The 14779-nt window shown below is 35.6% G+C and overlaps 1 protein-coding gene across 4 annotated transcripts; it reads right to left on the bottom strand.

Annotated features, from left to right (window-relative positions):
- Positions 1 to 515: 515 nt before the first annotated feature.
- LOC133782633 (uncharacterized) lies at positions 516 to 13847 on the bottom strand. 4 transcript variants are annotated; one of them, XR_009870623.1, is made up of 5 exons: positions 13252 to 13847; positions 4301 to 4351; positions 3437 to 3747; positions 3211 to 3357; positions 516 to 2944 (listed from the first exon to the last, which is right to left on the bottom strand). XR_009870623.1 is itself a non-coding variant. In XM_062221968.1 (3 exons), the coding sequence occupies exons 1-3, from the start codon at positions 4121 to 4123 to the stop codon at positions 3297 to 3299; spliced, it is 666 nt and encodes a 221-aa protein (XP_062077952.1). In that variant the 5' UTR covers positions 4124 to 4245; the 3' UTR covers positions 516 to 3296. The 4 variants fall into 4 exon arrangements, 1 of the variants encoding a protein (XP_062077952.1); XR_009870622.1 differs by lacking the exons at positions 4301 to 4351; positions 13252 to 13847 and adding an exon at positions 3830 to 4245 and having other exon boundaries at positions 516 to 1093; positions 1260 to 2944; XR_009870621.1 differs by lacking the exons at positions 4301 to 4351; positions 13252 to 13847 and adding an exon at positions 3830 to 4245.
- Between the last annotated feature and the right edge of the window lie 932 nt (positions 13848 to 14779).

The following is a 14779-nucleotide window of genomic DNA, read 5'->3' on the forward strand; positions in this document are numbered from 1 at the left end:
TAGTTTGTCATAAAATGGATATTTAGCAAAGTATGCACATCAAAAAGCTAATTTAACTCAACCTATAATTTGTTAGATTGATTCTATATTTGATTAGTTCTAACAATTTCTCATAAAAGAAATAAAAAGTTCCAAAAATGTCTAAATCCCCTCACATAGCTACTGAGCATGCATGCCATCATTTAGTGAGATGTGGTAGAATATATTTTGCCCACTCCTCTTGAACTTCATTAAGTTCAGCGTTAGTATACGGTAAATTTGAATTGAACTGAAAATAATTGAAATTATAAGTTAGATGTCAAATATATATATGTAAGTATAATATAACATTATTAAAGTTAAAAGGTAAACACATTTAATTATTACATTATTCGATTGATATGTTGTAACACCCTGAACAACCAATACCGTTACACTGTGTGTTTAAAATAGTGCTTAACTTGCTAAGCAAATCGTTTGAAATTAAATGTGTAACTAAAGACTAAGTCAAGGTCAAGAAATAAAAGATTTGGTCAACAAAATGATTATTTTTCATTAAAATATTAAGTTTGTACACGGGATCCCAAAAATTATTTTACAGACTTGTAAAAGATAAACATATACAATTTAGCCGTCCTAAGTGGCAAAAACAAGGTTTAACCCTAGTTCATCCCAAGCTATCTCGACTGTGGCGATCGAGCAGGCTGCATATGAACACACCACCCCTGAAACTCTCCAAAATCATGGATGGTCGAGCTATCAACTCCCTTACATGCACCACGTAGCACTCGTGAGCCAAGGCCTAGCAAGAAAACTTAAAACAGCATGCACAACTAGGAAACAATATAAAAGCAGTAATATAATTCACCAGATTCAAATAACAATAGAATATACGGAACAAACTCAATAAACATACTCAAGTTAATCAAACGTATAAATAAATTTCATCAATCAATACAAATAGTTAAGCACGAACCATGCTTCTGTTTATTGTATAATGTCCAGGCCTGACGCCCTTAGGTCGAGTCCATTGGCTTTATAGCCGACCTCGACACCCTTAGGCTGGGCTGCGTTTCGCATGCTTGCTATCGGCCCCCGACACCCTTAGGTCGACCTGTAAACATATATAATCACAGATGCACAATGCATGGCAAGTAATCAATGGCAGCGCATACAAGCATGCCCAATCAAATATTCTGAGCTACAGATATGTTCATGTTCATAATATATTTATACGAGGGGTTTAAGCCCTAACCACAACTCGGGTGCAATTTTCTTACCTCAGGTCCCAAGCAGCTAGCAAATGGCAGCCCCGAGCACGATCCCTAAACCATGAGCCCTTGCGATATAACCTAGCCACAATGATAATGGATAACCATAAATTAGATCCTAAACCATTTAAAAGCTTTGGATTCAAATACTAGCCTCCGACACCTCGATTTCTACTAAACCGGGTGGTAGAGATCATCCCGAGCACTTAAGTTTAGATCCCCGAGCCACCCCAAGCTTTAAGAAAACCTAGGCTAAAACTCTCTAGGAGAGCCGCAACCTAGCCTTGAGGGTCGCAGCGCACCTCAAGTCGAGGCGCAGCCTCTGCATCAGGGGGGAGGTGGGACGCAACTTGCCCCCTAGGGTCACGACGTGCGTTCATGTCAGCAGCACTCCTAGAGCCTTCTGGGGCACACAGGCCGCGATGCCCATGAATTGGGTCGCGGAGCGCCCCCGTGAGCCCAGAAATCCCTGGATTTCTCCAACGTTTCTCCCAACCAAACTCAACAGAAATCATTCCAAATGCGTGCCAAAGCTAGAATCAAGCTTAAAACTCTCATCACCACATCATAGAATTCACAGTAAGAAAACTAGGTTATAGAATTTACCTTCGAGATATTCTGATCCTTGAGCTAATCCTTACATACTCCTAGCTTGATCCCTCAACTGCTACTTGTCCTTTCCTAGTCTCAATTCTCAGCTTTGCTTCCCAAGCTTTCAGTTCTCTGCCTTTTCCTCAGCAATTTCCCCAAGACATTTCACTAGCCTCAATGCCCACCAAGGGAGGATGTGCCAACCGACTAAGGAGAGAGGGAGATAGACTCTACTTATTACCTTGTGTCTATAGGCTTCTACTTAGCCTATCCACTTACTAAAAGACCATATTGCCCCCTAAGTACACCCTTAACCTTAAATGGCCTCAAGGGCAAAATTGTCATTTGCCACATTTTATGCTAATTCCTCGAATAGTCCTATAAATTCCCAATTAATCCCGACATGCCCATTCAATCACCAAATACTTGCCCATTACTCAATAAACCCCAAATATACAATAAACTTCCCAAAATACCGCTAGGCTCGCCCCGAGTTGGGTATTAAACCCCCCCTGTGACTATTCTACTAATCCGCTCACTAGGATCGCCTCGAGCCGTATTCTGCAAATATATCCACATAATAATGTGGTCTCAATCATTTACTCACATATAATAACATATATGCCCGCAATAGGACAATATTACGAATATGCCCTAACTATCAAGAATGACCCACATGCATATTTAATACTCATAAACATGCATATAATCATACTCACATTATCATATATGTCATGCATGCCACATAATCACACATTTAATCAGTTAATCACACATATCCAGTTATGCCCTCCCGACATGCTAATCAAGGCACTAAACCCTAAACCATATTAGCATTTTTGGGATGTTACATATGCTCTGGTATTTTGTTGTGAAATGAGATCCCTAGCATACTTCATGTAGTAGAAACCACACTTTGTGGTTTTTGGTTGTTGTAGGCACTGCTAACATAGAAAAATATAAAGGTATATTACATATAATTGTTAGTATACTTATAATTTAAATCTTATGTCTTATAAAGTTGAGTATTACTAACCTTTGGACTATAATACTTTAGGCTTACAACTCTTTTTCCTTTTTTCGTGTCATGCAGCGTGAAAGCACTATACATAATAAAGATATTTTAATAAGCAAACAAGTACTATTAAAAAGATAATATACATTAAGGAATGAAACTTATATAAGCTTACAGCCTAACTATATTTTTAATCTCAATGCGTAACCAAAGGTTAATGGGATCCAAAAATGCCACTGAATGTGAGTGAGGTTTAAATAGCAATAACATCTAATGTTCACTAGAAAATAAACAATCAAATATTTAGAAGATGACTATATGAACGTAACATTTCAAAACTCAATATAAACTTACTTGCTATTCCGGGGACAAGCCCATCTGAATGAATCGATCTTCAAGTGCTTGAGCACGCTTATTCTCATGGCCTACACTAACTTCACCTAGATGCTGAAATGCGTACAAATGATCCAACCCATTGGTATGTAGTATATCATCCAACAACTGAGAAATTAATCATATGCAATTATAAATGGAATACATATAATTTAAACTTTAAATTATAAAAGGCGTGAATATATACCTCAAATACAATATCATCAGAGTTTGTCCAATCTTTTCCATGTTGCAAAATTGTGTCACATCATCCATGAAAAGCGTAGAAATTGTGTTGTATCCAAATACATGTGATGGGATTTTAATGTTCTTGTGGTGGTCATTATCCCATTGTGATAAAAACTTCAATAATGAGGTCAAAGTGCTTGACATAGATGCCAAATCATTATGAGAGATTGACACTACCTCCTGTGTCAATGGCTCTACAAGCGGAAGCTTTGGGGGTTGTGGATATTGAGTGGAAGGCATCATTGCCTCAATATCTTCTTGCTTTCTCTTCTGCTTATGACCCAAGGAAAAGTTAAAATAAAATAAATTTCAAAATAAAATAAGTTAGGCGATAATAACTTATAGACATTACCTGTCCCCGCTCACTTTCATCGATAATAAGATGTTTATCCCAAGCTACTGGTACCCCAACTGCTTGACCTATAAAAGTGATCCCTGCATTCAAATTCGGAAATGGTAGCCTAGCCATCTCTTCGTGGGCTACCTCAACGACTACACGAGCAACTTCTATAGGCATCTTATTTCCATGGATATTTGTACTATTAGTTTTAAGGATGTATCTCGATGCAACTATGTTGCCTCTCATTTTGATAGCAAGCTTGCATTTAACAAGCAGTTTTTCTTCCTTATATCTCCCCCAACACATAATTATATATATATCACAGAACCTACTTCACTAAGACATGCAAGTTCTCAACCTTCCGTTATCACCACAGCACATAATTATAATCTCGATACCTACTTCACTATGGATGAATATTTAAGATATTTAAACTCATCTAACGTACACTTGTATAATATTAAAAAGAATAAAAGATTATACCTCCTCCAATCAATAGCAAGCTTTTGTAATGCTCCTTGCTAATTCCACTACCTAAAAATAAAATTAACGCTTGAAATATTATAACATGGAATATATTGTACTCAAAAGTAACACAAGTAATCTTATTATTCTTACATTGTACATGTTTTTTTTTTCATGTATTGATCTTGGTCAAATCTATAACTATATATATTATATTGTGCTAGAGAAAAGAAATATATTATAATACTATCTCACATCACATTCAATCAATATAGAAACATTTATTTATTTACAAGGATATAAGTTTCTGTTTTCACCTAATTGAGTTTAGACAAAACCTTATGATTCATAACGTAGTACATGTACTTAATAATTCTAACAAGCATATCTAATCCAAACTCACTTAAGGCTTAAGTAGCGAGAGAAGAACACTATTACAAGAAAGGTTTTTTAGGGCGCGCCCCCCGCAAGCCATCTATTTGAGAGCCTTAAAAAGTGAAGTTTTTTAGGGCTCGCACTAGGTGTCCCAAAAGATCCCGTTGAGTGCATTTAAATAAAGTTTTTAGGGCTCTCTTCACATGCCCTAAAAGAATTTTTTTAGGGCGCGCAATGCGTGCCCTTAAAAGTTATATTTTTAATTTTTAAAAAATTAATTTATATATTTTAAATTTAAAATCATGATTTAAATGAAAATTTATATACAAATCTGAAAACTTATAGATTAAAATAGCAAAATTTATACTTTCAATGAGATAGTTACAAATCTAAAAAAAATTGAAACAAATATAAATAATCAATCTTATCACATTTATAATATAAAACTAGGAATCTAATAATAATAGCCCGAGTTAAAGATTGAACCCCATAATATCATTACTTCACTTCATGACAGATTCTTCAAGCAACTTATTCTAATTCCCTTTGCAAATGTTTTACTTTCTAGAGGTTCTTTCTATGAGGTCTGCAGTAGAGGTTAAAAATTTAATCTGAAAGAGAAACCTAAAAATTTAACAATAAGAAGTTATTAGGAAGATTATAAAGTATAAGAAAATTACATACATAAATAAGATGGTTGTCAAAATAAGCATAGATTCCTTTACACATAGCTAATAAATTAGACCCGAAATTGCTCTTTCTAGGCATAGCAACTAGCCTTTACAATTGGAAAGAAAAAGGACAGCTGCAACTTTTAAACCGAGTGGCAACCCCTGTCATACATCTGCTTTATGCAGATGACTGCACCCTATTTTTAGAAAATTCCACTGGTGTTATTAAAAGAAAAGAGCTGCTTTAGGGCTCTCTCCACACGGAGCGTCATTCGTGAATCCTATATGATGATATGGAAGGGGATTGTCAAGTGGAAAAAGACCCTTCGATTCGCGTTGACCGGATCACATAGCGTTAGCGGAGCAGTAAACTTCGCTGACGCGAGTGAAGGGAAGCTAGGTACTATGGTTCAATGGGTGAGGATGCTAGATTACCTGGTTCTCAAATCGGGTATTGAACCCTCTCTCCCTGCAACTCAATCTGCTTCTATATCCTCCTTTTGGGGTCTCGATCACGAACTCAAACTAATGCCTAGCTGCCTGAATCCATTGTATTAATTCCACTTCCTACTCGCAGCATGCTCTTTATGATCTCGGCTCATGATTCAATTGCCATGTATTTAGCTATTGAACCTCAAAGTTTATGTTTTTATGTGATCGCAGCATCAAAAAAAAAGTCTAAATTTTCCACTGAAGTCGGCCCGCTTTTTCCCCACTAACCCATTACGTTACGACCACTGAACAAACTTGGTTGCCAAACATAGTTTATGCGCCGCTAATGTAGCGGCTTGTCGAGCATTTGACAAACTCACACCATCCATACTTTTGATCAGCTAGGGCACCTGATCCAGCGTATTCAACCTTCGCATTTCCTGCGGAGATCCCAAGTCTCCAAGTGGGCCCTCTTGGCCACCCGCTTAAGCCTCTGCCGACCTTCCCTCGGCGATTGGGTTCACGTAAGCTCGACCCGGATTCGAAGTAGCATCAGATGAGACTGGGATGTGACCCTCTTTTTCCCTTTTTTGACCGGGAGGGCTCCCTTTCTTTCAACTGCCATTTTGAGTTTTGTTTTTGGTGAACGAAAGTGAGTGCCAGGATTCCCCTGGTAGGTAAACATCCTACACATTCAGACTGCTATGTTTCGAAGAATAAGACCACAATAAACTAATCAATATTGCATTTCTTAGTAACATCAACATAAAACAGAATGAACATATATATATATATACTCAAGAAGTACACAGTAATAAAAAAAGACAAGTGTTCAAAGTAATAAAACAAAGAACAAACAATTTAGAACGAACAAAATCTCGAAGGTCAAGTGTATGACAACAATCTTATCCAACAAGAACGTGAGATAAAATATCTACTCTATATGGTAGACGTATCAAAGAAATGGTTTGCAACATGAATATTTATTACAGAAGTTCACTCATTCGAAAAACACTTTCATTTTGGTCATTCTAAAATTATACATACAACCATATTTATATTTATTTCTGAACTATGTATTCAAGAGTATTGCTGACAAGCTTTATCTCATAGCTTAAGGAACTTATTCCTATATTACAGTGCCCACGAAACAAAATAAAGACAAAAATGATAGAAGAAACATATATCACTGCACAAAGAATTACAAATGAAGCAATATAGAGAAGCATAACAAGTAAAATTAGAAGACGATTAGAAGAACTGAATCATTAAACCCAACATTGAACTTCAAAACAAAACTGATTTCATTTTCTATATCTAAAACTCTTTGACCATAAAAAAAGTATGAATGCGAGAAGACAACATATATGATATATATTTATATTTAATACTAAGATCGTAGAAGATTTACCCACTAAAGGATCTTAAGTCTGCAAAACTCGTGACAAAGAAGATGCCAAGAGGAAATAAAAGCAATCCGCTGTTATAACACATGCCTAATGAGTTTAGTTTTGATGTTACATGAGATTAATGCAATTCAATCAAATGACATGTCTCTAAAGATTTAGTTGTCTCCATGAAGTAGATCAAAAAACTATACTATATATATATATGGGTACATATCATACATAAGTAAATTGGGTTTCATTAGTTTCCTTTTTCTATTTAACAAATTGTCCCTAATATTGTTGATCCTGCTTTTTGCTTTACTTGCATCATTCTTTATGTACACATATACTGTAACATCCCATATTTTGAACATAGTTAGTATCTGGTTGGAGCCATTTCCAAAGGAGGAAAGAGGGTGTGATGGGCAGCTAGGCTATGCCCTAGTGTACTCAAGTGTCTATGACACCTACCAAGAGGTTACCTCACCCATTGGCTAAACCTCCAGTCATTGTTTTTTTAATTTCCTTCTTTTTCCTCAAGAAAAAAAAAGGAACTCCTTCCATTTCTCTCCCCAAAACCGAGAGCCCTCTCTCTCTACCCTCCATGACTGGCATTTTCTCTCCTCAAGCTTAGGCACTTACTCTCTATTTAAGGAAGAGAAGCTCAAGGAAGAGTAGTGTACAAGTAAGTTCGAAACCTTATCACTTTTTTTCTCTTCTACTTCAAATCCAAAACCCTAAGGGGTGGATATGCATGCATGTGATTATAATGGCCATGCATGGTATGGATCTTGTATCCTAGGGTTCAAGAGAGGTGGTTCTAGGAGGATCTCAAGATTTGAAGCTTGTTGATGATTAGCGAGAACAAAGACATGGATTTTAGAGTTTTGGTAATTTTCCACTCATCTACATCATTTACCCTAACACTCTTTTAAAAAATCTGCATGTAGAACCTTGGGGCTTGTTTTGAGTGTATAGAACACAAGGAGGAAGTTTGAAAGGCTAAGGGAACCTCATCTCCAAGTTAGAACCATCAAAGGTAGATTTTTGGTTGATTTTTGAGTTGTTTTTGGTTATTGATGTTAGATCTGGTTGTATATGTTGTTTCATTGGTTTTTGAAGTTTATTTTATGCTTGAGGGCTAGATTGGTTGATTTGTTGATTTTCATTCATGCATGTGGCTAGGGTTTTGCTAGTTGTGTTTATTTTTTCTAGAATGTGTAGAAATGCATGCTGCCAAGTTTTTGTGGTCTGAATTCCAACGGGTCAGATCGTACTCTACTGCCTCTATATGTAGAAATAATTTGTATCGTTGCATAGTTCTAGATGATTATTTAAGTTTAGGCTTTGGAAAATAAAAAAAAGGTATTTTCAAACCTAAGTTATGAACTTTTTGGCATCTTGATGCAATCTGGAAAATCTTTGGGCAGCATGCACTACCCAAATTGTTTTGAATATTGAACACGTTTTACTGAGCCAAAAGCCATTAAATTTAGTAAAATTTTAGTTTAAATATGTATAAGGATCAAAGAAATTTTTTACAGGAAAATGCAAAATGGTTAAAGAGTAATTGTTTTTCAAAGTTTGCCCTAATAATCTGAAAATGAAATTTCTGGGCAGCAAACACTGCCTAGTCTGTCTTAAATTTTTGAATGGGTTTCCCTATCCTAAAAATTATGAAATTTTTAGAGATACTAAGTTAGATATGATTAAATATCCTAGTAAAATTTTACAAAATCTGGAATACGGTGTAAGAGAAATAATTTTTCAAAGAACCTAGAAAAACTTCTGGGCAGCAGGCACTGCCCGGATTTCTTTAAATGGTTTAATGGGTTTTCCCATCCCGAAAATTATCAAACTTGGTGAGAATTTTTTTTAAGATATTTATTAAGGCCCTGGTAAAATTTTAGATTAAAATATGTCACAGTTTAAGATTAGTAATTTTTCTAAATTACCTAAAAACGGAGAAAAATAGTAATTTCAAACCTTAACAAAAAATGAGTTTTGGGAAGTTAGTTCTCCTAACCTAAATTGAATTTTTGATGTGAGATTTCACCTAGTTTTCATCATTAGGATGCATAATACGTGAACGGGATTTTAAAGGGTTTTGGTTAGAGAACCTAACATTGAATATGAGCTTAAAAGCGAGATTTTTATCACGTTAAAATGAATAGTGAAAAAGTTAGGTTCGGAATTGGAAATGAAGTTATTTTAAAAAATAGCTAAAGTTTCAGATATCTAACAAATCCCAAATTAGCTTAAGGTTATTAAAAATCCATTTTTACCATTTTTTAAATGCGGGGTCCAATTTCCCTTTCTTTTAAAAAATAGCGTAATAAAGATCCTAGGTTATGGATTAAAGATTGTAAAAATGGGAGTTTGGTTTTATAAAACCATAAATCAAAAATTATTATTGTTAACGAATAATAAATTGTAAAAGTTTGAAACACGGTGTTGACCACGTTTTTGGCCAACGACGTGAGAACGTCAAAAACGATACAGCCTTCAAGAGAAATAAAACGACATAGACAGTTTTTAACAGAAAGTAAATAAAATACGCAATTTTTATAGTGGTTCATCCCCAATATGTTGGTAATAGCCTAATCCACTTAGAGATTTTATTATATATTCACACTCAAGATCAGATGAACCTGTGTCAACTGAGTTTCTTCAGTGTGAATTCTCAGAATACAAAAGTTCTCTCACGAAAAAGCTCTTTCTCTCTCTAGAAAAATCCAGACCCCAAATTTCCAAAAAGTCCCTTTCTGATCCCATAAGCCATGTATTTATAGGCTTAGGATCATACATTGATATCCCCTAGGATTAGGATATTTTATTATTCGTATTATATTTAAATTACAAAAGATATTCAAAATGCAACAGAAGCCCCAATTTGTGTGAAGAATGAGAGATTCCCGCGTATGCCCAGACCGATTCTTGTTAAAGCCGTTTCTGGGAATTTGATGTAGTCTGTTCTACTTGGTTGATGAATATCATCTTCTGGTCGGCCATACCCCTACTGACCAGTTACGCACTTGCTGGTAGGACATGCAAGTGCTGGTCGGACACATGCATGCTGGACATATGCATACGGACCAAGCCTTTGTCACTCCTCGGACGCAGTGTGTCCGACCAGACACACATCAGATTCCCCCACGGCGTGATGGGTTTGAACTCACACAGCTTGGAATTATGCCAAACACGGTCTGCTCAGACCAAATCCGCGCTTCTCCTCGGACATGGGGTGTCCGACCGGACACACCCGTGATCTTCTTCGAATGCACCTGCTGGGAGAAACACGGCTGGGCACACATCTCCTCGGTCATAAAGTGTCCGACCGGACACGCCCCACCATCTCCTCTTCGAACGCTGGGCTCAGACGCACTAGGCTGGGGTACACATGGCTGGCCACGCACCCTCTCGATCCTTCCCCTCGGATGCCTCTCCTCGAGCGTAGAGTGTCCGACCGGTCACTTAGACTGCTTCTTGGATGTATGGTGTCCGACCGGACATGCATTAGGCTCCTCGGGTGCACTTGGTTTGGACATGCCAGTGTTGGGCAGCAAAGTCACTGGGTAGCAAAGTCATTCCTGGTCGGGTGCAACTTACCCGATTGGTCATGACACCTCTCAAGCAGTACTCCTAAGCCAGATCACCCAACCATTCCTTGCCAGTTGTCACTTCTAATGCCACATCATCATTTTCAAATTTTGGGGATAACACACGGTATTTTGGGGGTAAAGAATGGAAAGTGGTAAACTTCGTACTTGAGTAAAGAGTGGGTAGTTTTATAAGACTAAGAGTTGTTTAAAACTCCTTTTATAAGTATCCAAAATACATATAACATGATTGAGAGAGTCTTCTAGAGATAGAATATTAAAATGCACAACATGGAGAGCATGTTTCAGTAAGGACAATTTTTCTCAGGAAACCGAAAATTGATTTAAAGTAGAATCTGGTCTTATACACTATAAAGTGTATAAGAGAAATGCCAGTATAGAGTCTCTAAGAGAACTTTATTGAATGTAGCTATCATAGAATATTAGCTATATGAGTATGCTATAATTTAATCCGAGTACAATGTATTAATTACAGTAATCACAATGTAAGTTAGCCTTTCTCTTTCTTGGCTGCAACAGAAACATACTAGTTTGTGCTTGTAGTAGTAGATTACACTAGTTTTGTTTGGGTCTTTAAGACTAGGGTATGCTTAATGCCTACCTTTGCAATGCTTATGCATTCTGTGGCTTAATGTTAAGTGAGTTCGGGTTGGAGCCACAACCTTATTATAATTATAGTCTGGGTTGGAGTTAGGACATGGTGAAATTATAGTCCGTGTTGGAGCCCAGGACATGGTGAGATTATAGTTCAGGTTGGAGCCAGGACATGGTGAGATTATAGTCCGGGTTGGAGCCAGGACATGGTGAGATTATAGTCTAGGTTGGAGCAGGACACGGTGAAATTATAGTCCAGGTTGGAGCCAGGACATGGTGAGATTATAGTCCAGGTTGGAGCTAGGACATGGTGAAATTATAGTCTCGGTTGGAGTCAGGACATGGTAAAATTATAGTCCGGGTGGGAGCTAGGACATGGTAAGATAAAGTCCAGGTTGGAGCCAGGATATGGTAATATAGTCCAGGTTGGAGCCAGGACGCTAAGAGTGAATCCGAGTTGCATCCAGGATCGTTTGTGTTTGTTTGAATTGATTTAAATTGTATAATTATATATCTTGAATGTTCTGGGATTTTTCTGAGTTCAGGTTGATATGATATGTATGAAATGGGTTGTTGGGCGTAACCAATGTGCTTGATTACTATATGGATATTATTAAGAGTTGTATGATAGGGTTGGAATTTTATCAATACCCTAGGGATCGATAGTGATAAATACCTTAGGGCAACCCATTACTGGGTTTAGTATAATTGTGTGCAAGGCTATTCTTACTAAGCATTTTCACTTACCTAGTTGTTTCATGTTGTAGGTAAGTGCAAAAGCAAAGTGGAGAAGTGAGCGTTGGAGTCTGCTTGTGGATATGTACATGTGGCCTGACCTGAGGAGGTTTTGATGGAACACAATTTTGAAAAGAAACGTTGGGAGCTTGTTATTTCTTTTATGACATTTGTTTTGCATTAACTCTGTAAAATAGTAGTTGTAATTCCATTTGCTAAAACTAAAAGTGTGCGCACACGATCTTTTAAAAGTTTGATTTATATGAATTTTTGGTACAATAAGTTAAAAATAAAAAGTTTGAAATTTCCGCATGTTTTGGTCTTGTATGTTTTGAGGGTCGTTACACACACACATTTGTCCTTTCTTTCTCTAGATAATCTATTTGCAAAAGTTCAAAGCAGAGATGAGGTTTTCCTTAATTCACAAAAAGAGTTATAAGACAGACTAAATTACTATAGTTAGAGAACAATTACACTTGATTAATTTAGTAGATTTGTTACAAGAAAAAAAAAAATCACTTTTCTGACTTTAGTTTGTCATTTGCTAGAAAATATGTTTATGAAATTGACATGCATGTTCCAATCCAAAAGTGTCTCAACGAATCATGTAAAAAGTAAGAATGGTGGACCAAAGAGAAAGTATTTTGAGAAAGACCCACCTCCATACTATAATACTAATATAAAGACCATCTAAAGTACTTTTCAGAGAAAGAGTTATAGTGAAAAAAAATGATACTCTAAAGATTCAAACAAGAGAAAGATAGGGTTATATTCCTTGTTTGTTAAGATGCTTGAACATATTTGGAAAAGTAAAGGCAAACTTGTTAACAAGAATTAAAATTTTCATTCATGCAGTTTGGAATAAAGTAAGGATAAGACATGGAGTCCTATTTATATTTATATATATAGCACACAAAAGTATTACAAAAGAAAAACCATTAACATGGATAAGATAAAGGATAAAAATATCAAAATAAATATCATGAAACTCATTTTGCATAAAGAACTATAAACACAATAGTAGTTCTATGGGGTATTTTCTCAAACACATTTTCTACATTAAAGTTAAAGCAAAAAAAAAAAAAAAAGCGAAACCAAATGGCCTATTAACAAAGCTTGCTCACAATCAATATGAAACCAAAATAGTTACTCACCTTCTCTAGGAGATATCATCATGGACCACAGACAAGAAATCCCACGTTGTAGCAAGATCTTGAGAAATAGCTACACATTGATTGCCATGATGCTAGCAATCAACCTCCATATTTTTAATAGTCAAATTATAAAATAAAAAATAAGTAAACTTCCATAAGTAATCATTCATATAGTAACAGATAAAGAAAATATAAATGCATATTATTAATTAAAGAACTGCCATGTTCAAACAATTCAAATTATGAATCTAGACTTTCACCAATGTATGAATGAAACATGTGAGGAAAGAAAGTATCACTTTGCTCATTTATTTTTATAGACGCATATATAAATATGTAAGAAATGGGTTATTGTAGGTCATTTCGAGATAAAACATAGAGATGGAGTCACCTTTATTCGTTAATGATGAGGTTATAATGGGAGAGAATCGATTTCTCAGGGATCTCAGTTAGTCGCTGCCTTCACTAGCCCCAAACCCCAACCACAGCCGAAACCCTAAGCCCCAAATCCCTAATGTCGCGAGCTTCTTTCTTTTCTTATTCTTTGTGTCGCTGGGGCTGGAGCAATAACAGCACGAGAGAGAGAGAGAGGGAGAAAGAAGAAGGAAATAGAAATATTGAATTTTTAGGCTATATTAATTTTTTTTTAAAAAGGAAATGCCGAAAGCTTATAGCTGTCGCTATTGGCCCTTTCAAATAGCGACAACTTATAGCTATCAACATTGTCCCAATAGGGATTGTCGGCTTTGCCTTATAAAAAAATTAATATTTCAAACATACATATTAAAAAAATTATAACTAATACATTTATAGAAATTTTAAATTTATTTTACAATATTTCACCAATCAATAAAAAAATTGTTTTTAACTAATACTAATTTTATAAATATGTTAATTTAACTATATTATTTTGTATATCATAACTAATTTAAATTTTAATATAAAAATTATTATAAATACAAAAGTTAATAATATGAAAACTTTAGAAACAAAAAAGATCTAATTTTAAAAGTTTTTAATAAATACATAATTTTTATAAATATATATTTACATAATGTACTTTATTTTCAAAATTAAATTATTAATTAATTATATTTTTAGATTTTTAATTTGAATTTGAATTGAATTTCGACGATATTTTATAACTATTAATATTGGGCTTTTATTAACTGTTTGCGTTGAGGTCAATAGCGACAATTTTTAACTGTCGGCATTGGTCTCAAATTAATTAATGGCGTTGGGGTCAACTACAACAGCTTTTAACTGTCGACATTGGTCATGAATTCACTGTCGGTATTGGGATCAATAAAGACAGTCAAAAGCAATGGTGACAGTTATTCACTGTTAGCATTAGTTTCTATGTCTACAGTTTTTAATTATCGGCGTAGAGTCGCGCTAAGTAATTACGACAGTCAACATAGTTGACTGTCGTGGTTGGGTGTCAGGAAATCACAGTTTTGTAGTAGTGTTGAGACGCTTCGATTCGTCCCCCTACGTAAGGTGTTCATTAGTTATTGTGACAAGGTTA

Source organism: Humulus lupulus, chromosome 6, assembly GCF_963169125.1.
Source record: "Humulus lupulus chromosome 6, drHumLupu1.1, whole genome shotgun sequence".
In the NCBI taxonomy this organism is placed as follows: Eukaryota; Viridiplantae; Streptophyta; class Magnoliopsida; order Rosales; family Cannabaceae; genus Humulus; species Humulus lupulus.

Coding starts and splice junctions, on each gene's coding strand:
- LOC133782633 (XM_062221968.1), bottom strand. CDS start 4,123: ATGTGTTGGGGGAGATATAAGGAAGAAAAACTGCTTGTTAAATGCAAG. Junction 3,748..3,829: donor ATGAAAGTGAGCGGGGACAG/GTAATGTCTATA, acceptor GGTCATAAGCAG/AAGAGAAAGCAAGAAGATAT. Junction 3,358..3,436: donor CTGATGATATTGTATTTGAG/GTATATATTCAC, acceptor TTAATTTCTCAG/TTGTTGGATGATATACTACA.